Genomic DNA, 25,097 nt, shown 5'->3' on the forward strand with positions numbered 1-25,097 from the left:
TTGGAGAGTAGATGAGAACGGGACTGGGGCTTTGACCCAGCAAGGACTAAATCCCAGCTGCATCCTAAGAAGGGTTTTCATCAAAGTCACATTGCAGGAGATGCATAAAGCACTATCTCCTCTCTCAGCTCAGAAGAGCCCTGGCGAGTAGGCAGAACTGGAATTATTCATCCTGTTTAGAAAATGAGAAATTAGAAGCCCAGTTGCAAAAGGCTCGTTCAAGTTCCCACGGCCACTGCTCATCCTAAAATCCAGCCATCCTCAATCCCTATCCCAGCTTCATCCTGGCATCCCCTTTCCCTTTTTCCTGGTTGGAAGTTGGGTGCTTCCAATTCTATTGTATTTGAACTCAAAAACTATTATTATATTACTATTTTTAATTTAGAGACAGGATCTTGCTCTGTTGCCCAGACTGAAGTGCAGTGGTGCAATTGTGGTTCACTGCAGCCTCAAATTCCTGGGTTCAAGCAATTCTCCCACCTCAGCCTCCTGAGTAGCTGAGAATACAGGTATGCAGCCCATCACACCTGGCTAATTTTTAAGGTTTTTATAAAGATGGGGTCTTGTTATATTGACAGACTGGTCTCAAACTTCTGGGCACAAGTGGTCTTCCCATCTCAGCCTCCTAGTGTGCTGGGATTACAGAATCACAAGTGTGAGCCACTGCACCTGGCTCAAAAGCTATTTGTTAAGAACTTAGGGCCAAGTGCGGTGGCTCACGCTTGTAATCCCAGCATTTTGGGAGGACGAGGCAGGTGGATCACAAGGTCAAGAGATCAAGACCATCCTTGCCAACATGGTGAAACCCGGTCTCTACTAAACATACAAAAATTAGCATGGCGGCGTGTGACTGTAGTCCCAGCTGCTCGGGAGGCTGAGGCAGGAGAATCACTTGAACCAGGAGGTGGAGGGTGCAGTGAGCCAAGATCACGCCACTGCACTCCAGCCTGGGCAACAGACAGAGACTCCATCTCAAAAAAAAAAAGAACTTAATTGTTCCAGGCATTGGACTCATTGAACTACAATCAGGAAACTAACAGATAATAATAACACATCTACCCCTTGCTTAGGGTACGGTGCAATGTAAAGCAGATCTTAACATACCACAGCCCATAGTCCAAATCTGGCCTGCTGTTTGAATGTATAAATAAAACTTTATTGGAACACAGTCATTCCCATTTGTTAGTACATGGCTGCCCGCACACTGCATCAGCAGAGCTGCATGATTACAACAGAGACCTGCTGGCCTGTAAGACCTGAAATATTAATGTTCTGGACCTTCACAGAAAACATTCACTGACTCCACCACTACTTGCTGGGGAGCTTTGAGGAAGTTATTCTACCTTTCTGTGCTTCAGTGTCTCCATCTGTTAAAAGCACCTCCTATATTGGGGTGTTATAACATAGGAGAAGGACCTAGAACGATGCCTGGAATGCAGCACATGCTGCAGGTATGTGTCAGGCCCTGTGCTGGCAAACATTGTTTTATCTTCCCAACAATCCAAAAGAGGTAGATCTTTTCATCAACCCCATCTACCAGATGAGAAAACTGAGATCCAACCTGTACCTGTATGGCACAACAGAGGCGGTGATTGTTCCTTAAGTCTGTGGTTAGGATTTGGATGCAGAGGAGAGTGCGGTCAATTCTGGCAGTCCCTTTAGAGAACCCTTTCGGAGTGCAAGTGAGATCAGCCGCTGCCCCTGTGATGCTCTCCATAGAGTAAGCAATAAGTAACAGATGTAATTCTTTGAGGTGAGGGCCTTGATGGGGAAAACACAGGTGCCGTGAGACCACAGAGGTGGAGCAGGCATCCTGGCCTCGGCAGTCAGAAGAGACTTCCTGGAGGAGGAGGTGAGGAAGTTTTCTGTATGGCGGAGGAGGCCCCAGGCACTGGTTTCCCCCACAAAAAGGACTCAGAGGTCAAATGTCTTGGGGACCTTCTCTGCTAGTTTCACTCACAGTCTGGAAGTTGCCACATTGCTACTTTGTCGCCTCTAAGTGAAGTCAGGTCTCTTCTCCCCTTCAGAAGGGAAGGTCATCGCCGCACCTGGGCCCCTCCATTAACAGTCATGGGCTTCCATGACCTAGGGCCTCTCATTTCCTCACACCTCTCCCCAAACACATCACAAAGGGCTCCTTGCTGGTGTCAGCCAGTCCCCCTTGTTGAGGGTCATCCTTTAGTATCCATAGGAAACAGCAGCCTCTGTTGCTTCTCTCACTGCTCCTGCCCTCCCTCCCCATCCCTTCTCTTGCCCCCACAGCCACCACCCTCCCACAAGCCTGCTGGGAGCTGCAGTCCTGCGCTTAGGTGACCGTCCTGAGGTTCTCTTGCGGATCCTTGCTCTGGGTCTATCCTGTGTCTTTTGTGCCCTCTTGTGTCCATTCTGAGAACTGCAAAGTATCTTGCAGCCCCTGGATGTGTGTTTCTTGCTAATTAACACTCAGTCTGGCTTTTTGGAAGCTGGCTATTCACCAGATACAGTGGAAGGCAGTTTCCGTTTCTCAAGACCCAGTAATTTAGCATATGTAATGGGATGTTCATCAGTTTTATTACTTCCATTCATTTATCCATCCTGCATCCATGAGTGCCTTCACACATATAACTTTGTAAAAGTTGGGACTATCATGTGTGCCATAAAGGTACATTATTCTCCACACATCTTCAACATCAAGATAGGGCTTGGCACATGGGAGCTTGTCAACAAATGGATATTGAGTAAATGAATGAATTAGTTAGGAAATGAATGAAAAATATGATGATAGAGAACCTAAAGTGTTAGGTAGACATTGCATCCCAAATCTGTCTTGTTCCATTATCTCCCAATTTCCCTGTTGGCTAATTACTGCTTCCCTTGCCCTAGGACTCTGTCAAAATCATTCTATAGTCAAAGATTGGGAGTGGAAAATGGAGTTAGGAATTTAATCGCTGGTGTCTGGTAGTTTCTAAGCCATGCACCCCACCCTCCCACCTCTTGGTGTTTCTAAGGCCCATCAGCTGAGATGCAAGCTATAGTACAGGCAGCTATGTATTCACTAAACCCATTTCATTTATTGCTTGCTTGCTTGCTTCCCTTTTTTTTTTTTTTTTGAGATGGAGTCTTGCTCTGTCGCCAGGCTGGAGTGCAGTAGTGCGATCTTGGCTCACTGTAACCTCTGCCTCCTGGGTTCAAGCGATTCTCCTGCCTCAGCCTCCTGAGTAGCTGGGACTACAGGCATGCACTACCACAACCAGCTAATTTTTTGTATTTTTAGTAGAGACAACGTTTCACCACGTTGGTCAGGATGGTCTCAATCTCCTGATCTCGTGATCCCTGCCTCGGCCTCCTAAAGTGCTGGGATTACAGGCATGAGCGACCGGCCTGGCCAACCCATTTTCATTCTAAAGACAAAGCTGAACTGAATTTCTCAGCCTTTCTTGTAGTTAAGCAGGGCCATGTAACAGAATTCCGATCAAAAGCATGTGAATAGAAGTGATACTTCCCACTTCCAGGCCAGGGCCATGAACAGTATCCATGGTGACCTTCTACCTCTTACCCCAACTGCTGGCTGGATACAGAGGAAAGAGCAGGTGGCTCCAAGACCCTAGAGAAGGGCAGAGCCACAAGCTGGAGGAGCCTGGGTCCCCGAGAGGCTGCATGGAGCAGAGCCTCCCATCTTTACCCTCTGGCTGGCAAAAGTAGACTTTCCATGAGCATGAAACAAATGTGACATAAAACCACCATTACCTTTGCAGCTGATGGGCTCTGACCTGTTGCCCTCAAAAAACAGCTTCAACTCTGGGGCCTTGGTAATCCCAAACTCCTGCTGAAGCTCCTTCTCTACAGTAATGTCCACTTTGCCAAAGCCGATCCCATTCTTGCCTTTGCCCATGATCTCCACGGCTTTGCCCAGCTCTTCCGCCAAGTTCCTGGATTGCTTTGAGGATGGATTGTCTGAAAGAGTGTGAAGACAAAATTCGAGAGATCCTTTCCCCGCTGCCCAACTCCCACAGTGGATTATTTGTTGAGCCTGCTTAGCCTGGGGCCTCTCCTGTGCTCAGCTGCTAATGGCTAAATTTTCATAAATGTGACAGGATGTAAGACACAATGGTTCATGAAACTGGTCAATTTGGGATATGTATATCAAGGTTCTTTGGATTCAGTAGCATTGGAAACAATGCAATCATGGACAACTGAGTCTCTCTGAGCTCCATTTTTCTCTTGCGTAAAGTGGGCGAAAATAATCGTGGTTACCTCAAGGAATTGTCAGAGTCAAATGAGATTTACATCACAGTTGGCTATATATTTTATATTGTTTTCTAAGAGCTTTATGTGCATTAAGCCATTTACTCCTCTCTATAACTCTACGGGATAGATATTATTATTATCTCAGTTTTATACATGAAGAAGCTAAAGCACAACAAATGATTTCCCTGCCCAAGGCCCTATGACAGTGAGAGGCATAGCCAGGATAAGAGCCCACTCAGTCTAGCTGCAGAGTTCTTGTTTTCTAACCTCCACTAGGAATGTAAAACACTTGGCATAATGCCTGGCCCAAATTAAGTACATGCTGCAGTCTTACTACTGCTTCTATTTCTATTGTAGAATTTCTGTGGTTAAAATGGGACCCAAGCAATGAGCAAGCAAAAGCATGCAGAGATGTATAATGGTTGTGGGAGACTCAGACACAGGGAGACTGGGTGGGGGTTGAGGGATTACAAAAACTACATATTGGTTAGAATGAACATGACTCAGGTGATGGGTGCACTAAAATCTCAGATTCACCAGTATACAATTCATCTGTGTAACCAAAAGCCACTTGTACCCTAAAGCTATGGAAATAAACAGAAACAAACCGCTAAATAGCATAGACACGATGATCACATTTATAAAATTTTTAAAAATTGTATGCACAGGGCAAAAGAAACCTGGAGGTAAATATTCCAAAATATTACAATTTTGTGTTTAAAAACAAATTATGTGGTCAGAAATTAAGGCGACAGAGCAGAAGACTGATAGCTCATGAGCGCCATCTGGTGGAACGCCCTGTAGCTAACAGGCCAAATTGGACCCCTGCAGTCGCCTTTTATGTGATTGGACAGGGTACTTTCGCAGGTAAGGAAGGCCAGGGGTAGGAAGGGCGGGGATGGGGAGGTTACGGTGTTCCCCTGAGCCCACCCTCTTGCATAAGGGGAAACCGAAGAGACCTGAAACTCTCCATTAAGCGATCTGATCTGGATGCCTTGGCTCCTCACCTTGCTGGGCAGTGGCGAGGGAGTGGAGAAGCCCTTTTCTGGCAGTAGCATCAGGGAGCTGGCACGTGACCTTGGCAGTGGAAGAGGCTTTTCTGGCTAAACAGGAGGGAACTAAAAGGCGCCCAAGTTTGCCTTTCTTCCTTCTGATAACATTGTGAGGCTGCAGGTCCCTCGCTACCCCATGACTGAGGAAAGTGGGCCAAGCCAGGGCGGGGGGTCACTGACTTCCTTTCAAGCCAGAACATTTTATCTTTTTCATCACCACCCACCCCCTCGGTCCATCTGGAGCACTTGGACAAAGTGTAAATCACCTCTGCTGCAGAGGTCAAGTTCCAAGTCCAACAGAGAGTTCTTTTGTAAAGTGCAGCTCAGAAAGCAGGGCCCCGGGACAGCTGGCGCGGGCCCCACTGCTGGTCAGCAGGCCTGCTCCTGTAATGGGATCGGAAAGTGAATGATCGCTTTCATTAAACTCCGGGTCAATGGACGGGAAACGGGGACTTTGTGCCTCCCTCCTGGATCGATGCCCCTCCACTGCCTGCTTTGTCACTGTCATTGCCTTCAATAACCCCCATCCATCATCACCAGCAAGCACTGCCCAACTGCTGGCTGCTCTGGTCCGTGGCGCTCTCCCCGGCTTCCTCGTGGATTTGGCCATGCTGGGCTCAGGGTTGCTGACTGACATAGAATCCGAATCTGAGTTTCTAAGGGTGGAAGCTCAGAGTAAGAGAAACACTTGGAATGATTGTCCAGATGATAGAGCAAATTTTAAAGGTTGCACACACAACCCAGTCCCCCTGGGTGTCTGAAATGGAAGGGACAGAAAGAGATTGTGGCAACTGGAATGCTGGATTCTGAAAGCTAGATTGATGGGGCCTATGATAATAGTAGTAGATATTCGTTCATTCATTTTATGCATTCATTCGTTCATTCATCCATTCAACAAATCTTTTTTTAGGATATGTGATGCACCAGGCACTGTTCTAGGGACTGGGGATATAACAGTGAACAGATAAAAATCCCTGCTGTCACTGGAAAAGGCAGAAAATAAGCAAAATAAAGAAGTAAAATATGTGCTGTGTTAGATGATATGTGCTATGGAAAAGAACCGGAGAATTGGAGGTTGGGAGTATTAGGGAAATTGCAGGTTTAAGTAGGAGGCTAAAGATGGCTCGCTGAGAAGCAATATTTTAATAAAGATGAAAAGAAATGAGAGAGCAAGCCCTATAGACATCTAAAGGGAGAGCATTCCTGGTAAAGACCGGTGTGTGCAAAGGCCCTGAGGTGGGGCATATGCGACATGTTCAAGGTATGACAAGAAGTCCATTGGGTCTGGAACAGAGTGAGCTGGGCCCAGGGGATAGGTGATGTAGGGTCTTGCAGACCATTGAACAGACTTTGACTTTTCCCCCCGCAGAATATGAAATGATGCCAGAGGGTTTGGAGCAGAGGTGGATGTGATCTAAATTATTTTATTTTATTTTATTTTATTTTTAAATAGATCTCATTCTGTTTCCCAGGCTGGAATGCAGCGCTGCCATCTCAGCTCACTGCAACCTCCCCTGCTGGGTTCAAGCGATTCTCCTGCCTCAGCCTCCTGAGTAGCTGGGATTACAGGCATGCACCACCAAGCCCCACTACTTTTTGTACTTTTAGTAGAGACGGGGTTTCACCATGCTGGCCAGGCTGGTCTCAAACTCCTGACCTCAGGTGGTGATCTGAGTTACTTTTTATCTGGATTTCTCTGAATGTTATATGAAGATTAGACAAGAGGGGGGAAAGAATGGATGCAGGTAGACCAGTCAGAGGCTACTACAGTAATCCAGGTGAGAGGTGGTGATGGCTTGGGCCAGGAGAGTGGTAATAAAGGTTCTGAGAAGTGGTTCCATTCTAGAGAGGTTTGGGAGAAGGAGTTTGGATATGAAACATGGTGAAAGAGAAGAGTCAAGGATGACTCCGAGGTTTTGATCTGAGTGACTGAGGATTATGTCGGATGTTTTCTTATGGAAAGATGATAATGATGATGTTATTATCATCACCATAAATGATGATATTGATGATGTTGATAATGAGAATATAATGATGACAAAATGATAATAACATATATTGATCCCTTGCTATGCTAAGCCCTTTGCTTCATGTTCCATGAATAATCCTGGTTAATCTTCAGAACAACCATGTGCGTTATCTATAATTACGAGTGGGAATATCACAGATAAGGAAATGGAAGCCCAGAGGTTTGACAGCTAGCATGCAGTTAGGCTGAAAGTCAACTCCAAGGCCTACTGGCTCCAAAGTTCATGCTCTAAATGACCAAATTGGCCAGCTGGTCTGAAAAGTCTTTCTTTTTCTTGCAGCAGAGTGATGGGGGCATGTTTCCCATTTCTTCTGTTCCAGGTGGTTCCCACCAGAGCAGAGACAATCAAAGAGCCAATGCCACTCTAAAGTTTAGAGTCCAATTTTCTGGCTTCTTTCTTTAAAAAATTTGCAAATTTTTTTTTTCTGGGTTCTGGAACCTTGAATTCTAAGTTTGTTGGTGTGAAATGAATGCATATACCTCTCAGGTCTCAGTGTCTACATTCCGCCCTGGTCAAATGGAAATGCCAGTTTGAGCAGGCATGGAGACAATTCACATGTATATTGGCACTTAGGCAGAGCAGTGCCCAGTGGGCTGTCAATGAGCAGAGATCCCTTTGCTGGGAGGCCAAGAGTGCCCATGGGCCCAACTTCTCTCAGGTCCTAGCTCATCATCTGTCATGTACTAGATGCTCAATGAATATGAATTCCTTAGGTTATCTTGTCAAACAGAGGCAGTTATGGTGGTTTATAGTGCTTGTGGCCCAGGAAAGTTGCTTTTTTTTTTTAAGTCTCTGTCACTTGTCTTCCTCAATCATAAAGTGGGGTTATTAATAGATCCTACACCTTAGAGTGATCCTACAAAATAAGAGAAGGTGTACAAAACTTTGGTACAAATAAACATTAGCTTTTTTAGACGGAGTTTCACTCTTGTTGCCCAAGCTGGAGTGCAATGACATGATCTCGGCTCACTGCAACCTCCATCTCCCAGGTTCAAGCAATTCTCCTGCCTCAGTCTCCCACGTAGCTGGATTACAGGCACCCACCACCACGCCTGGTTATTTTATTTTGTTTTTTTTGTATTTTTAGTAGAAACGAGGCTGGTCTCCAATGCCTGACCTCAAATGATCTGTCTGCCTGGGCCTCTCAAAGTGCTGGGATTATAGGCATGAGCCACTGCACCCGGCCAACATTAGCTATTTTGATGACATAGGCAGAGACTCTTTGGTCTTGCTCTGATCAGATTGTCTCTGGGAAGTGAGGGTCCTATGGTGATGTCAGAAACCCCAAAGATATTCTGGCTACTGGTGAAAGGAACAACAGTGACCATCACCAAACCATCCATCCCAAGTTCTAGGCCTATTGTGGGGCTCTCACATGGGACACAGAGTTATGTTGGAAGAGGCAGTGGCTCCCTGACTGTCTGCTTGGTGTGTCGATGTGTTAATGGCTAATGGACCTAAAATTAGTGTTTGCTTGGTTGTTAGTAGAAAACCCCAGGTTCCCTTCTCTAAGCAGTGAATGTGAGTCAGAGAGGGGCTGATGGGTGACGGGGAGGTGGTGAGTGCGGGGACAGGAGTTACATCCCAGCACAAGGAACTTCAGTCTGCCTTTCTTTACAACAGTGGTTCTCAATGGGGGACATTTTGCAAGGTCTGGAAGCATTTTTGGTTACCGCAACTGAAAAAAGAGATGCTAGTGGGATCTAGTGGGTAGAGGTGAGGGATGCTGCTAAGCATTCTACAATGCACAGGACAGTCCCCAGCCCCACGAAGAATCGTCTAGTCAAATGTCCATAGGGCTTAAGGTGAGAAACTCTACTTTATTTTATTTTATTTATTTATTTTAGACAGAGTCTGTCTCTGTACTTAGACTGTAATGCAGCGGCATGATCTCGGCTCACCGAAACCTCTGACTCCCGGGTTCAAGTATTTCTCTGCCTCAGCCTCCTAAGTAGCTGGGATTACAGGCACCGGCCACCACATCCAGCTAATTTTTGTACTTTTAGTAGAGGTGGGGTTTCACCATCTTGGCCAGGCTGGTCTTGAACGCCTGACCTCGTGATCCACCTGCTTTGGCCTCCCAAAGTGCTGGGATTACAGGCATGAGCCACCATGCCCAGCCAAGAAACCCTACTTCAGATGCAACTCTTGATCAAGCACAAAAAAATATTCTGAGAATAATCCTCTCCCATTCCGTAGGGCCATTTACAGTATGCAGAGGTTCTCACAGCTGATAAGGACTTCAGGGAGGTCATCAACCTCTTCTTGTTCCTCAGGGACCAGCCATCAATTTGTTCTGACCATTGCAATGGCCTTTAAGGCCCTAAAAGATCTGCACTTCCCTATTTATCTGGCCTCATTTCCTACTCCTCTTCTCTTCAGAAACCGTCTGTCTTTAGCCACACAGGTACAGTCTCCCTCGCTCTAGGATATTTTTACTTGTTGCTCTCTCTGCCCAAAATCTGCATGGGTCTCTCCCTCACCACTTTAAAATCTTTGCTAAAGTGTTATCTTTCCAGAGAAGCCGTCCCTGGCCATCTTTTTAATACTACAGCCCCACCTCCATCAACCCAGGTATTACCTTTCGCTCTTCTCTATTTTTCTCCATAGTACTTTTAACCATAGGAAATGCTCTATTTTATTTATTTATTTGTTTATCTTTTGTCTTTTCTCTCCAAGATGTCAGTTCCAGGAGGGCAAGGACAATCACCTGTTTCGTTCACCACTATATCCTCAGTGCCTACAATATATCTGGCAAATAACCCAGTATTCAATAAATACTGAAGGAATGAAGGTTCCAATGATCAGCACAGTTCAAGAAGATGAATTTAGCACCAGTTTTGGTGTCAAGCTTTGTCTTAAATCCACGCTTCACCACTTACCAGTTGTGTGACCTTGGGAAAATGATCTAACCTTTCTGATACTTACGTGCTTCATATACAAGATGGGGACAAGGTTATCAAGTGCAGTGCCTGAAACACAGGTGCTTGATTAATGGTCTTTGTCATCACCGTCACCGCTGTTGTCATCATCACCATTAACAATCATCACGAGCACCATCATCACCATTGTCATCATCATCACCGTTAACAATCATCACCAGCACCATCATCGCGATTTTCATCATCATCACCAATACAATCACCATCACCAGTACCATCATTGTCATCGTCATCACCATAGGTAATAATCATCATTACCATCACCATCATCACCATTGTCATCATCACCAGCACCATCATCGCGATTTTCATCATCATCACCAAAACAATCACCATCACCAGTACCATCATTGTCATCGTCAACACCATAGGTAATAATCATCATTACCATCACCATCATTGCCATTGCATCATCATCATCATCATCTTCTTCATCATTATCCCATCACATTCCATCTCCACATCATGTTCACCATCATCATCGAACCTAATCCCAGGACAGAATCTTGTCACCTCTGCCTTAGGGACAAGTGGTAAATGACCCTAGACAGCTCCTAATCTTATCTTGACCTCTCCCCACTAATGGTAGTTAGTCCCTCTCTCCTTGACTCAGTCAAGTTAATGCAGAGGAAGAAATTATGGACCAAAGGAAATCTCATGCATTCATCTATTCATTCATTTAACATCTATGCAAGCCTACCATGCTCCAAGCACAATGCTGGATGTTAGGAATCAGGAGATGAGTAAGATTTGGCCCTCAACACCATGCAATGTACACAATGAAAAGCAGTTTTAATGCCATATGGCAAATGCTATGAGAGAGAGGGTAAAAAGAAGGCAGTGGGAAGATAGGAAGGCCTCCCAGCCAGACTAAGTGAGAGTGAAGATGGGTACAGCCTACCAATATGATCATAAATGTCACAATCCAGGTGAAGGAGTGTAGGAAGGATACTCTGGGAACTGCTAGTGCAAAGGCCCAGGGGCTATAGCCTTGGGCTAGATCAAGTAGAATACCTTAGCTACAGAGTGACTTGATCCGATTTGCATTTTAGAGGAAGTCTCTGCGTGCGCATTGTAGGGCAGCACTGGAGAAGGCAAGATCATGTTAGAGGCTGCTGCAGTGGTTCAGGTGAATAATAATGAGGTCAGAACCAAGGCAGTGGTGGTGGGATGGGGAGAATGGAGATTGCAGAGGGACTGAGGAAATGGCATCCACAGGACATGGCGATGGATTACATGTGAGTAGAGGAATAAAGAATGACCTTGAGGTTTCTGACTTTGTCACTCAGTGGATGGTGGTACTGTCAGTGAAGGCTAGACATAAGAAGAAGCAGATTGTTGGGACCAAATTTAAGATGCTGAAGTCTGTTGTGGACATGTGGCATTTGGGACTGCAAGGGACACTGGCTCCCCTAACCACTGGCTCTTGGGCCTGGAGTTCTCAGAGAGAAGAGAAAGCTGGTCACTAGTCAAGGATTTCAGTTACTGGGGCAGTCCCTGCAGGCAGTGTCTGAAAATAATCTCTTTTGTAAAAAGCTCATTTACCCTTGGAAGAAAGTTTTTGTAGTGCTTTCCCCCAAGTGATTGGTTTATCCAAAGGCTACTTTAGAAGGCCTGCTAGTTTTTTGAGAACTCGTCTTGAATTTAATTGTATATCGGCAGGAATCAAAGATTCAAATGTAATGAGTTTAATTGAGTATCCCTTTTAGATAACAAAATTTCTGCTGGTGTTGAATTCACTGCTTTGGAATACCTGCTAGTGGAAAGGCTTTAGGCTTTAAGTGTCAAATGCAATTGAAGAATGTAAAATTGATTGGCTCCCTCTGCAGCCCCAGGTTTAGTGTCAGTTCCTAAGTTACAAGAATTAAAGAACCATGAACCCACCCTTCTGCCCTGATTAAAACAGGGCAGAGCCTTTCGTTCTCATGTGGACTGGACAGGTTTCCCAGCCCTAACCATCCACTACACCATTTTGGAAGGGGAATATGTTGAGGTGTGTTTGTGTGGCTCTACGCCCTTCAACACCTCCATTGAGGGTCCCAGATTAGAGATTAGAGCTACAGCAAAAGAGATGGTTTGGACGTTTTATCTATGCAAACCATTAGTTTACCAATTCCACAGCAAATGGAGTAAGACTGTAAGGTTCTCTGCTCTTCCCTGTAAAAGTAACCATGAAACAGATGCACAAGTGCTGGCCTGAATTCTAGCGTGGACAAGGGATGTGCAGAAGTAGCTGAAAGAGTCTTCCAGCAAAGTGGAAATGCCTGCCCTGCTCACAGGCTCATGTGAAGAAAATGACCTAGACTAGGTTTCTCTTACAAGGTATTACTCAAAGGGCTTTGAAGCAAAAATTGAGCTGGCATCCTGATGAATAGCCAGAGCTAGAGGGAGGTCACAAGCTTGGAACTACTTTGATGAAACTTCAAGCAACAGGTGTGTTCAATATTGGATAGAGGCAAAAATGACCCAATCGAACATTCCTTTTGGGAACCCTAAGTGTTAAAAGTACCAAAAAAAAAAAAAAGGCGATCATGCTTCTATGAAGTGGCTGCGTAACCTAGCTGCAGAGGCAGCAAGACTCAGGAGGTCTCAGTTGTTGGTGCTCTCACAACCCCAAACGTCCTCATTTAAGTGGCACCACTCAGAATATACCTCAAATGAGAAGGACGAAGGATTGAGGAAGGAGCTTTGAAAGACCGAATTTCTGGCAGGGGACATAGACTCAAATGTCATGGGGGTAAGGCAGAGAATGTGACAGTGTGAGGATGGCTGGATAGGAATATGGCAAATTGATAAGCACGTTCTCTGACTGCCAGGAAAGACCACAGCCCAGCTTCAGCCAATTGTCACCTTGCAGGACTGTGGGCCAGTGGTTCCAGAGCTTCTGACTTTTTGAAGAGCTGATGCAAATTTAGTTTCAATTGTAACATTTCATTTCTTTTAAACACTGTATGGGCCAGCTGCCAGCTCATGGCCTCCGTTCACGGGCTTCCTGTTACATCCTTAGTTTCAATGTTATGGGAAAGAGGAGGAGTCATAAAAAAGAACCATGAAAAATGAGCCAGAGAGACCCATAGGAAACAGAAGAGACTGAGTTCATGGAAACCAGGCATTGGGGGTGTTGGCTTGAAGATGCAAAGAAGGTCAAGGAAGGTGAGGACTGTCAAGTGTCCACTGGATTTGAGAAACAGCTGTCCTTTGAAAGTTAGCCTGAGCCACAGTCAGTGAAGTCAATCTCTTGGAGGAAATAGTTTTTGACATTCATTCCTGCCCAGAAGAGAAATCTTTTCCTGGGTGTTCACTGTCTTAAAGAGCTTATCCCACAAGGCTGTCTCTCAGCCTGCCCAGCTTTGAGTTGTTTCTGAACAAAGGTCATTTCAAGGCTTTTATAGCAAAAAGCAGGTGTAATGTGACTAAGGAAGGCAAAGCCGTGGGTTCCCCAGGCCTGGCTTCTTTTTCCTCTTGGTATACACAGCCATACTACATTTCCCAGCCTCTCTTACAGATAAGCATGGCTATAGGGCAGTGATCTTGCCAATGGAATGTGGGTAGAAATGATGTACACCAGTGCTTCTCACACTTTAATATGTGTAAATCACCTGAGAATCTTGTTAAAATGCAGATTCTGATTCAGTGGGTCTAGGATGAAACCCGGGAGTCTGCATTTCTATGAGCTCCTAGTGATGCTCACATTGCTGGCTTATGGCCTACACACTGAGTAGCATGAATAGGCATCATTTCCAGGCCAGCCTGACCCAGAGCCATGTCCTTGTCTCCCTCCCTATTTGCTAGCTGGAGGTAGAGATTTCTGTAGAGTACTGTAGACCCCAATGGATGGCTGAGGCCCTAGATAGAAGGAGCCTGGTTCCCTGAATGATTGTATGGAGCAGAGCTTCTCTGCAGACCCACCTGGGACTAAGATATAGGCATGACATGGACCCTTATAAACCTAGATTTGGTGATTATTATAGCAGTTAGCTTTCTCAGTAAACACAGTGATCTTTAAGATAATTAGTCAAAATTAGAGCAATAAAGAAGTTTGAGCATAAAAGTGGGTAATACATTCTAGTATTTATTTCTTTAAGGGATTTCATTGATCTTGTATTAATTGACCCCATGATATGCAAAGAACTAAGACACTTAGTACATTTAAGTTAGCCTATAACCTTGGATCTTGTGGCAAATACTGAGAATCAGCCATTTATAACTCTTTTTTGTTTTGCTTCCTCAACTAATTAGGTTGGAAACCTAAGGCATTCACCATTCCAGACTCCTCTGTTGGAAACATCCATGGGCCCAAGTTCTATCCAATAAGATGTAACCAAAGTGATTGGGTGCAGCTCGGGGAAAGTTTTACTTTTTAAAGGGATGTAGGTGGCTGATGTATTTTATCCCTTTGCTGTTTGCTCATCCCTTCTTGTTTCCAGCTGGAATGTGCAGTGCAATGCAAGAAACACAGCAACCATCTTGTGACCATGAGTTGTAACATGTCAAGGATGAAGGAGTAAGAAAATAGAAGGAGCCTCATCCCTGACACTGTGGAGCTGCTATACCAGTCATCAGCTGCCTAGCTCAGCTTACACAGTGTGTGACACCAACTCCTGGATTAAGCCACTTGCTCTAGTTTGTTTAGTTTGACCTTCTTTAAGTCTCATGTTGACATTTGTTCTCCAGTGTTGGATGTGGGGCCTAATAGGAGGCGTTTGGGTCACAGAGGTAGATCCCTCATGAATGTCTTGGTGCTGTCGTCAAGGTAATGAGTGAGTTCTTACTCTATTAGTTTCTCCAAGAGCTGGTTGTTAAAAAGAACCTGGCCTCCCCAGTCTCTCTCTTTCTTGTTTCCCCTCTCCTACATAATCGCTGCAAACACCAGCTCTCCCTTTACCTTCCACCAAGAGTGAAAGCAGCTTGAGCCTTTCACCAGATGCCCAATCTTCTAGCCAGCAGAGTTGTGAACCAAAGGCGAAGACACCACCATTGGCAGATTCTTAATTACTTGTAGTTGAACTCTGTCCTAACTGGCACAGGGCTAACGAACTACATCCGCCTCAGTGCTGCAGGGCAAGGGAGAATGAGAACTCGTGTTTCTGAGCAATTTCCACATGCCAGGTAATAGCCGCTCAGTTAATCCCTGCAATGACTATATCACTTTCAATATTCTTACTTTACAGGCGAAAGTGAGACACCAAGAAATTCACCCAAGGTCACATATCCAGTTTATGGGAAGAACTGGGCTTTACACTCAGGTTTGCCTGGATCCCAATGTACATTACACCAAACCTTGATGTTGCCTAAGAACCAAGATGCATGAGTGTTTCTGGTTAAGAGAGGTACTTCAGAATTTTACTTGGCATGAGGCCTTTGATTAAATACTGACATCAACGACCATAGATTTCAGTGATTCTGCTGACTCTTTGGCTTTGATTGTGTATCACTGGGCATTAGTGGGAAGCCACACAGATGATGTCTCTCATTTCAGGCAAACTTCAAGCTTCCAGATGGATGTGCATTGGCCTGGGAATCCCTCGTGCACTCCAAGACATGAGGGAGCAAGAACCAAGCCAGAGAAGGTCGCTCAGCTGCTGCAGCTGGAAGAAGCACTTCTGAGGACAAGTCCAAACCATTACTTCTCCACGTCAGAGCACCCCAAGTATACAGTTTAGGCTATATTAATGGCATGACCTTATCACACTTTGTTTTAAAGGGTTTCTCATGCCTTGCGACATTCCTGGCTTAAACTGTAAAGTCCTTGAGAGCAAAAACCAAGATGATCATAGAGCCCACCCATAGCCTGGCATTGAGCAGCATAAATGTGGCATGAATAAGATCCCAATGGCGATAGCTTCTGCCTGTGGAGTGCCCACTATGGCAGGGGACTGCGTATCTGAGCCCACTTTCATCAACTACAACAACCTGCAAGGGAGGCATTCCTAACTTTGTTGTACAGGTGAGAAAACTGGAGAGGATGATGATAGTGGAAGCCAACATCTGTTTTTTTTTTTTTTTTTTTTTTTTTTTGAGATGGAGTCTTGATCTGTCATCCAGGCTGGAGTACAGTGGTGCGATCTCAGCTCACTGCAACCTCCACCTACCGAATTCAAGTAATTCTCCTGCCTCAGCCTCCCAAGTAGCTGGGATTACAGGCGTGTGTGACCATGCCCAACTAATTTCTTTGTATTTTTAGTAGAAATGGGTTTCACCATATTGGCCAGGCTGGTCTCAAACTCCTGACCTTGTGATCTGCCCGCCTTAGCCTCCTAAAGTGCTGGGATTACAGACATGAGCCACCGTGCCCGGCCCATCTTCCTAAATTCTTATTACCCATCAGTCACTGTGCTAAGTACATTATTTCACTTAATCCTCACAATAATCCTAGGAGTTATAAATTTTATGTGTGTATGTACATATTTGTTTATTTATTTATTTTGAAACAGGGTCTCTCTCTGTCAGCCAGGCTGGAATGCAATGGCGCAATCACAGGACACTGCAGCCTTGACCTCTTGGGCTCAAGCAATTCTTCCACCCCAGCCTCCCAAGTAGCTGGGATTACAGGTGTGTGCTACCATGTCTGGCTGACTTTTGTATTTATCTTTCTGGTAAAGATGGGGTTTTGCCATGTTGCCCAGGCTGGTCTCGAACACTTGCGCTCAAGAGATCCTCCCACCTCAGCCTCCAAAAGTGCTGGGATTACATGCATGAGCCACCATGCCTGGCCTATAAGTGTTATTATATTCCCCATTTTGCATCAAGTAAACAGAGGTTCAGAATGCTCAAGGTCACTAGCCCAAGGCCATCAAGCTAGTAAGTGGCAGAGCTCAGCTTTCGAACTTAGGACTGCGAACCCCTGAAGCTGACCTTATTGCACTACACAGCACTGGTTGGACTAGAAATAAAAAGGAGTCTGTAAATAGTTCTGATTAGAGGGCAGCAAACAGAGAAGGGAGAAAGTGCTGCCCCAGAACAACAGCTGAGAGGAGGAGCAAAGGGGAGTGCAGGTGGAGGGGCAGCTTGAGAAGAGGGTGGAAACCAAGAAGAGAAAGACATCATGCTTCCCCTGCCCTGCTCTTCCCTGGAACCTGAGGCTCTGCCTAGCCTCTGGAAACCTGGGTGCTGGACAGGCCTGGCATATTCTGGAAGCAGGCTTTAGGGACTGACACAGAGCCAGCCATTCCCAGGAGTGGCTCTGCACACAGGATTCCAGGTCCAGTGTTCACTCCTGTGGTCTGCATTCTCCAAATCCTGCCACATAGAACATGGTACGACATTGTGCTGTGTGATCTTGGGCAAATTGTTTATCCTTTCTGAGTTTCTGTTTCCTCAACTATCAAACAGGGAGATGAACAGCACCCATCACGTGGTGCTGTGAGAATCAAATGATGTCACATTTAATGACGAGCTTAGGGCAGTGCCCAGCACTCCATGAATACTATGTGGAAGTTATGAAAATCCCTTACATTCTGATTCTGGGCATGGCTCTGTCCTAATGCCTCAGGAAGAAGCAGTCTGCTCTGTCCCCCAAAATGTCTGCTGATGTAAAATGTCCAAAGAACAAAAGCAGGCATGCAAATCTGACAGCAAAAGTGATGGTCTCAGCCAGGCACAGTGGCTCATGCCTGTAATCCCAGCATTTTGGGAGACCAAGGTGGGCAGATCATTTAAGGTCAGGAGCTCAAGACAAGCCTGGCCAACATGGTGAAACCCTGTCTCTACTAAAAAGACAAAAATTAGCTGGGTGTGGTAGTGGGCACTGTGGTTCCCACATACTCAGATGCATGAGGCATAAGAATCTCTTGAACCTAGGAGGCGGAGGTTACAGTGAGCTGGGATCGTGCCACTGCACTCCAGACTGGGCCGCAGAGCAAGGCCCTGTCTCAAAACAAAACAAAAAAGTGACGATCTAAAAACTCCTGTCTCGAGAGCTTTCCCCAGACTGCCATCATTTATTTCTCTCTAGTTGTGTTCCATGAACTTAGGACATCTCATTTAATCCAGTGTATCGTCAGGTTCATGCCCATTTTACAGACTAGAAAGACTGAGGCTCAGAATAATATGGACACCTGAGGTTAAAGCCTGGCTCCTCTTCAGTGGGACAGAGGAGTCACATACAAATCCAAGACTAGAGGGATGGCATACTATATTGCAATTGGCTTAACCTCCCTGGAGTACTCTTATCTGGAGATTGGGGGTGATGTTATCTATATATATTAGATGTCTGTTTTAAATTATATGTGTTCTTATGTGTTCAGCAATATATAAAACTCCTCTGGTCCCCAGATACGAGGAGGCAGGCCTCATCCCATCTGTCACCCATCACCTAGGATGGGGTTACTCACGGAAAAGCACCATGAGGAAGCGGGTCTCGTTCAGCATCTGGGTCAGGCCAGCAGGCGTTAGCACCAGCAGATTGCGTTCCTCCAGGATGAGCACAGGCTTGGTTATGTGGGTGCTGGAAACATCAGCATTCACCTCCAGTGAGCTGTGGACAGCAGAGACACAAGCGGCCACCAGAAACAGGGGCATCCAGAACAGGTCCATGGCTGTCCTGCAGGGGCCGGAGAAGGAACAGAGCCTTTATCAACACAGGTGGCGGAGCCCCACGTCATCACACCCCCTTCCTTATCCAGCCAGTCCATGTAGGGTGAATGAATGTGGCCTGGGCATTGCCACCCTGCAATGCTGGCAGCTTGGCAGCAGCTCTGTAGAAGAAGAAAAGTATTAGGTTGACCTCAGGCCCATGACTGCATAGGGGAAGCTTAGAGCAGCAAGAGCCCACTGGGAGCAGCTGGACACCAGACCGCTCAAGCCCACTGACTTCCCAGCCACAAGGTGAGACTTTTGCAGAGAAGGTCTCATTCCAGAGTCCTGGAGTGAGCCCCCGGATCTCAGAGATAACTGCTCCAATCTCCCATCACAGCCTCCCAGGAACCTGTCTGCCCGCAGTGCCTCTGCTTCACCCTCCTCCAGCTCCTGCTTGAATGCCCCTGTGAAGGGAACCTCACTACTTTGCAGTGTACCCTATTAAATTTTTAAACAAATTTTATCAAGTGTAAATATTTAAAAAACCATAACTATAATACATATTTGTAAAAGTTTCAAGCAATACAATAAAAATGTCAAGAAAAAAGGAAAAATCTCTCCCATTCTCTCACTGTTGAGAAAGTGACTCTTAGCAGTTTGGAATGAATCCTTACAGATATTGAAAATACCTATATGAACATACCTTTGAATATATATATATTCAAAGCTGCACGCTCCGCCTCCTGGATTCAAGTGGTCCTCCCACCTCAGCCTCCCAGGTAGCTGGGATTACAGGTGTCCACCATCGCACCAGCTAATTTTTGTATTTTTAGTGAAGAGGGGGGTTTCCCCATGTTGGCCAGGCTGATCTTGAACTCCTGACCTCAAGTGATCCACCCGCCTCAGCTTCCCAAAGTGCTGAGATTACAGACATGAGCCACAATACCCAGCCTGAATGTATATTTTTAAACATAAATGGAATCAGATTATGCTGTTTTTCCCAGCTTGATTAGCTCTTTTTAACCCTGGATACACATGAAAATCTTCTAGGGAGTTTTAGGATAACATAGACACTCAATCTCACTCCAGACTAATTAATTCAGAATTGCTCAGGATGGGGTCTAGATACTTATACATTTCAAAAGTTCCCCAGATGATTCTTTTGTTTTATTTCAACTTCTATTTGGGAAATTTTGAACATGTATAAAAACAGAGAGCTTGTATAATGTACCCCCAAGGTACCCATCACTCCATTTGACTTATTACCATGATCAATGTTTTCTTATTTATAAACTTGACTCTCTGCCCTGGATTATTTTGAAGCTAGTTCCAGGAATCATATCATTTCACTCATAAATATTTTATTATAAATGTTTAAAAGATAAGGATTTTTAAAAAGAACACATTAACCACAATACTATTATCATACTTAATGAAATTCACAAGAATATCATCATATCATCAAATATCTAGACAGTGTGCGAATTGCCCTGACGGCCTCATAAATTTTCAGTCTGTTTAAATCAGGACCCAGATGAAATCCATGAATTGTCATTGATTGTTTTGTCTCCAAAGCCTCTTCCAGGTAATTCTGTCGTTCAGTTTGTAGCTTGAGAAGCACACGGTCAAATGAAACCAACCAAGGGCAGGTGGAGAGAAGGAAGAAGGGCAGGGAGATAATCTGGTTTTCTGGTGCTGAATGATACAGACCATTTAAATCTGTGTCTTGGCCAAAGGGCTCACTACTGTCAGCCTGGCCTTGAGTCCTTAATGATCTCAATGTCCCAGCATTCACCAGGTGACATGCCACTTATCAGCCCGGACTAAGTCCGGTACAGCGTGATGACTATTAGGTGCAACCCTTTTTTTTGTTTTTTTGAGACTGAGTTTCTTTCTTGTTACCCAGGCTGGAGTGCAATGGCGCGATCTCGGCTCACCACAACTTCCGCCTCCTGGGTTCAGGCAATTCTCCTGCCTCAGCCTCCCGAGTAGCTGGGATTACAGGCGCGTGCCACCATGCCCAGCTAATTTTTCGTATGTTTAGTAGAGATGGGGTTTCACCATGTAACCCTTATTCTTAGAAATAATGGAGTTGTTCATTTATTTGTTCATTGATTCACTCACTTGTGAGAGAAATGGCCACTTAAGAGTTCTTTGCCTAGCTGGAGACATCAAAGTACTAGAGAGTTTTTATTCTGCAGAAAATCACTTAAATAACCCCTTCTTCGCGATGTGAACGTAAGGTAGGGAGAGTCATCCAGAACCATCCTAGAACTGATCGTTGGTGGTCCCTGTGAAACCTCCTCATGCCCAGAATCCCTTGCCTGGCAGGAGGGGGCCAGATCTGCAAAAGCCCCAAAGGGCCTTCAAAGAAGGAACCTTGAAATTCAAGGTTGTGTGACCCTCTCTGGGGGGTCTGGATGGCACTTGCTGGAGGACAGAGGAGACTGAGCAAGCGACCTTGAGTCAGCTGGACACCTTCAGAGTACAGAGCTGAACCATGGGCCCAGTTCAGCGACGGTAGAGGGCCAAGCCTCTGAGCACGAACCAGGTGGGAGGGACCACGGTGGGCTTGCCCTCACGCCCTCGCCTCCCAGGCCTTTGACAGAGTGTTCCCCCGAGGTTCCTGATCAAAGAAGAAGGGGCAGTGGATGCTGCCAGGTTTCCTACTAACCTGGGTGGGCTGGATCATGAGCCTCAAATGTTCCCAGTGCTTCAGTTCTAACAGGACAGAGATCAAGCCCCACTGGCTGGCAAGGAGAGAACCCTCTATGGTCAGACTCTCGCCACCAGGCTTTCCTCTGGCTCCAGGGAACCAGCCACAGCTCCTCTTCACTCATTCACTCAGTCACTCATTTGTTCATTCATCAAATATTTGTAAAGTCTTAAAACATGTTAAGTACCATTCTAGGTGCTAGGGATACAAACAATATTCCTTGCATCCTAGTAGTGGGAAACACAGTGAGATAATAGATGCAATCAACGGTGTGTCGGATGATAGTAATGCAAAGGAGAAAAGGTGGGTAAGAGAAGATTCAAAAGTGATGGAGTCAGTGGGGAGTGTTGATATTTCCTTTCTTTTTTTTTTTTTTTGAGATGGGGTCACGCTCTATTGCCCAGGCTGGAGTGCAGTGGCACAATCTCAGCTCACTGCAACCTGTGCCCCCCTGGTTCAAGCAATTGTCTTCCTCGGCCTCTGGAATAGCTGGGATCACAGGTGTGCATCACCATGCCCAGCTAATTCTTGTATTTTTAGTAGAGACAGGATTTTGTCATGTTGGCCGGGCTGATCTTGAACTCCTGACCTCAGGTGATCCACCCACCTTGGCCTCCCAAAGTGCTGGGATTACAGGTATGAGCCACCGTGCCCGGCCGATATTTTAAATAGGGTGACCATGGGAAAGCTTCATTTAGAAGTTGACATTTGACTAAGGGAAGCAAAGAAGTGAACCATATTTGCACTGCTGAGAGTGTGGGAGAAGTAGTCTCTCTCTGCCCTGCTCCTGTTTTTAATCCCAATCCCTCTCACAGTACCGGGCTCAGCTCTGCACCATCCCAGGGCTCCCCAGAGACTGTAGTGCCCACTCTGGTCCAGCCCTGGGACTGTGCTCTCAGCCATTCTGCCTCCAGTCTGCCCTGCCCCGCCCCTTTATTCTCTCAGCCTTGGCCCTTTGTTCTCCTGGCACCTACCTCTCTAGCATGACCCCACTGTGACTCCGCTGTGTCACCCAGCACAATCTCCCTGGCCTCACAAAGTCCAAGTTCAGCTCCAACATCAGCTTCTAAACCTTACTCAGAGGAGAGTGGCTGTGATGGGAAACTTTTATTAATGAGAATAGCCAACACCAAGGGGCTGGTCACAAGCCATACTGCCCTGAGCACCAACTGTGCATTCCCTCCACCAGTATGCCGTGGAGAGACCTCATGTCCCAGCCACCATGGTCTCCCACCCAGAGTGTGTGGTAACCTCCTCACTGATCTCACCTGTGCTTCTACTCTTTGCTTTCACCTCAACCCATTCCCCATGTGACAATCAGACATTTCCTTTATTTTTATTGTTTGAGAGGGAGTTTTGCTCTTGTTGGCCAGGCTGGAGTGCCTAGGCATGATGTCGGCTCACTGTAACCTCCACCTCCTGAGTTCAAGCAATTCTCCTGCTTTAGCCTCCCTAGTAGCTGGGATTACAGGAGGCCACCACCACGTCCAGCTAATTTTTGTATTTTTAGTGGAGATAGGGTTTCACCATGTTGGCCAGGCTAGTCTTGAACTCCTGACCTCAGGTGATCTGCTCACCTCTGCCTCCCAAAGTGCTGAGATTACAGGTGTGAGCCGCCGTCCCCGGCAGAGATTTCCTTTTGACACAGGAATTGCATCACACCATTCCGCCTACCAAAAGGTGCTCACTTTTATATATTGTGCAAAAAAATGCCCTGCCTCTTTTTTTAAACAACCCATTCACAAAACCACCCACCAGCCAAACTGTTCTCTGTGGCCTACCAGGCCCCACTGGCTCTGGAACCCATGTGACCTTATCACCCTCCCCCCCTCTCTCTCCTCCTGCACTCTGGGCAGCCACACTGGCCTCTTCCCTTTCCCAAGCACACCCCACCCGGGGTTGTTGCCTCCCCCTGGGGCGTCCTTCCCTCACTTCATCAGTCTTTTCTGGTTCTTTGGGTCTCAGCTTGAATCCACTCTCATTGGAAGGGTCTTTCAGGACTCTCTGCATTATCACCATTGTTTGCATCATATTTTCTATTATTATTTCTGAGTATATTTTGTTGTGGTTGTTTTGAACTTTTAAATGTAAATACCATTGTTCACAGCTATTTTCTCCCCTCCAGAGCAGTGCTTGCACTAGATTAGTAGCGCAGTCAACGTTTGTTGAATAAATGAACAAGTGGCCTCATTTAACTCTTACAGTAAACCCCATCTATGGGTTTTCATTTCAGTGTTTCTCAACCATGACAATGCTTAGAATCTCTTGGGGAGTTTAATAAAAAATACTGATGTTCAAGCTCAAACCCAATAGATTCTAATTTAATTGGTCTGGGTTAGAGTGAGTCTGGGCATTACTATTTTTTTAAGCCTTCAAGTTGTTCCTAATGTGTAGCCATCTATACCAAAACCCAAACTTAAACTGGTGACAACTAGCAGAGAAAAAGCTCCCAAGGCAGGGCCCATCAGTCAGATTTCCCATTGTCACTGAAGATCATACCTGCAGGAAGCCAAAGCCTCTCTCAGGGTTACTGGGGCCTCGCTGGGGCTGTGCTGGGGATGGGGCCACAAACTCTGCGGCCCTGAAGAGCAGGCTCCTGACTTCTCCTTGTGATCAGAGCAGGACCCGTAGACGGCTGGGCATTCTAAAGAAATCCACAGGCAGAAATGAAGTCCCTTCCTGGGCACACAGAGACCACAGCAGCCTCTGCAGGAATGTTCTGAGTTCTGGGGTTCTAGAGGACCAGGGATGACTCTAGAGAAGAATGGGCCATTGTTGAGTAAGAGGGGACCCTGCCTGGCAGCCCTTGCTGAGTTCCCTTGAAGGGCCAGAAACAAAACTCGCTGTGAGGTGCTGGGTATGGTCCAGGAGGGCTTTGAACTCAATGCACATACATTGGAGTTTGAATCCCAGCTCTGTCTTCAACAGCTGTATGGCCTTGAGAATGTCACTTACTCTTTCTGAGGATTATTTTCCACTCCTGTAACATGGCATCTAATTCATAGGGGTGTTGTAAGGGTTAAACAAGATGATTTATGCAAAATGAGCATCTCAGTACCCAGAAGGCAGGAGACCCTTCACTCATCACCACCAGGGGAGAAAGATCTCCAGTCACCCTGCTCCAGCCACACCGGTGTCCTGCCAGTCCTCTAATACAATGTCAGGGCCTCTGCACTTGTGCTTTCCTCTGCTAGGGAGGCTCTTCTCCCAGGCAGACTCAGGGTTCACCCTTTTAGCTCATTCCAGCCTTTGCCCCAGTGTCAATTCCACAGTTGGGCCTTTCCTGGCCACTTTGTTTAAACTTGTAAGTGCTCCATCCCCCTCTCAGGCATTCTTTATTGTGGGAAGTAGAAAAGTTCCTTTTTAAAGTTTTCTTTCTTGTTAAAGAGTAAGTGCGCTAATAACTTTGTTAAGCCCTATCCTATGTAGCTGTTAAACATGCCATGCTTGCAGGCATGTAGCACATTCTATGTCCTTGTACTTTAACCAAGATCTCTGTGCTAGATGTGCCCACAGGCGTGTCCCAGCTCTCTATTGCTTTTACCTGTTTAGAAAAGTTTTAAGTTGTTACCCAATCAGGTTTTAGTTCACATCGTGCGGTCTGGCTCCAGCC

At 45.9% G+C, this 25,097-nt stretch overlaps 1 protein-coding gene across 2 annotated transcripts in view; it reads right to left on the reverse strand.

Moving 5' to 3' along the window:
* The window catches only part of PDILT (protein disulfide isomerase like, testis expressed), a 45,946-nt gene extending 21,754 nt beyond the window's left edge, over positions 1-24,192 (reverse strand). The window contains exons 1-3 of one of the 2 annotated variants that reach the window (XM_035267120.3): positions 23,984-24,192; positions 18,585-18,793; positions 3,727-3,933 (exon numbers count right to left, since the gene is read on the reverse strand). In XM_035267120.3, coding sequence (XP_035123011.3) covers positions 3,727-3,933; positions 18,585-18,786 — 409 coding nt within the window. In that variant the 5' untranslated portion in view covers positions 18,787-18,793; positions 23,984-24,192. The remainder of the gene's footprint in view (positions 1-3,726; positions 3,934-18,584; positions 18,794-23,983) is intronic. The other variant, XM_078343931.1, reaches the window with a different exon arrangement.
* Positions 24,193-25,097: the final 905 nt, after the last annotated feature.

Source organism: Callithrix jacchus, chromosome 12 (assembly GCF_049354715.1).
Source record: "Callithrix jacchus isolate 240 chromosome 12, calJac240_pri, whole genome shotgun sequence".
Taxonomy (NCBI): Eukaryota; Metazoa; Chordata; class Mammalia; order Primates; family Cebidae; genus Callithrix; species Callithrix jacchus.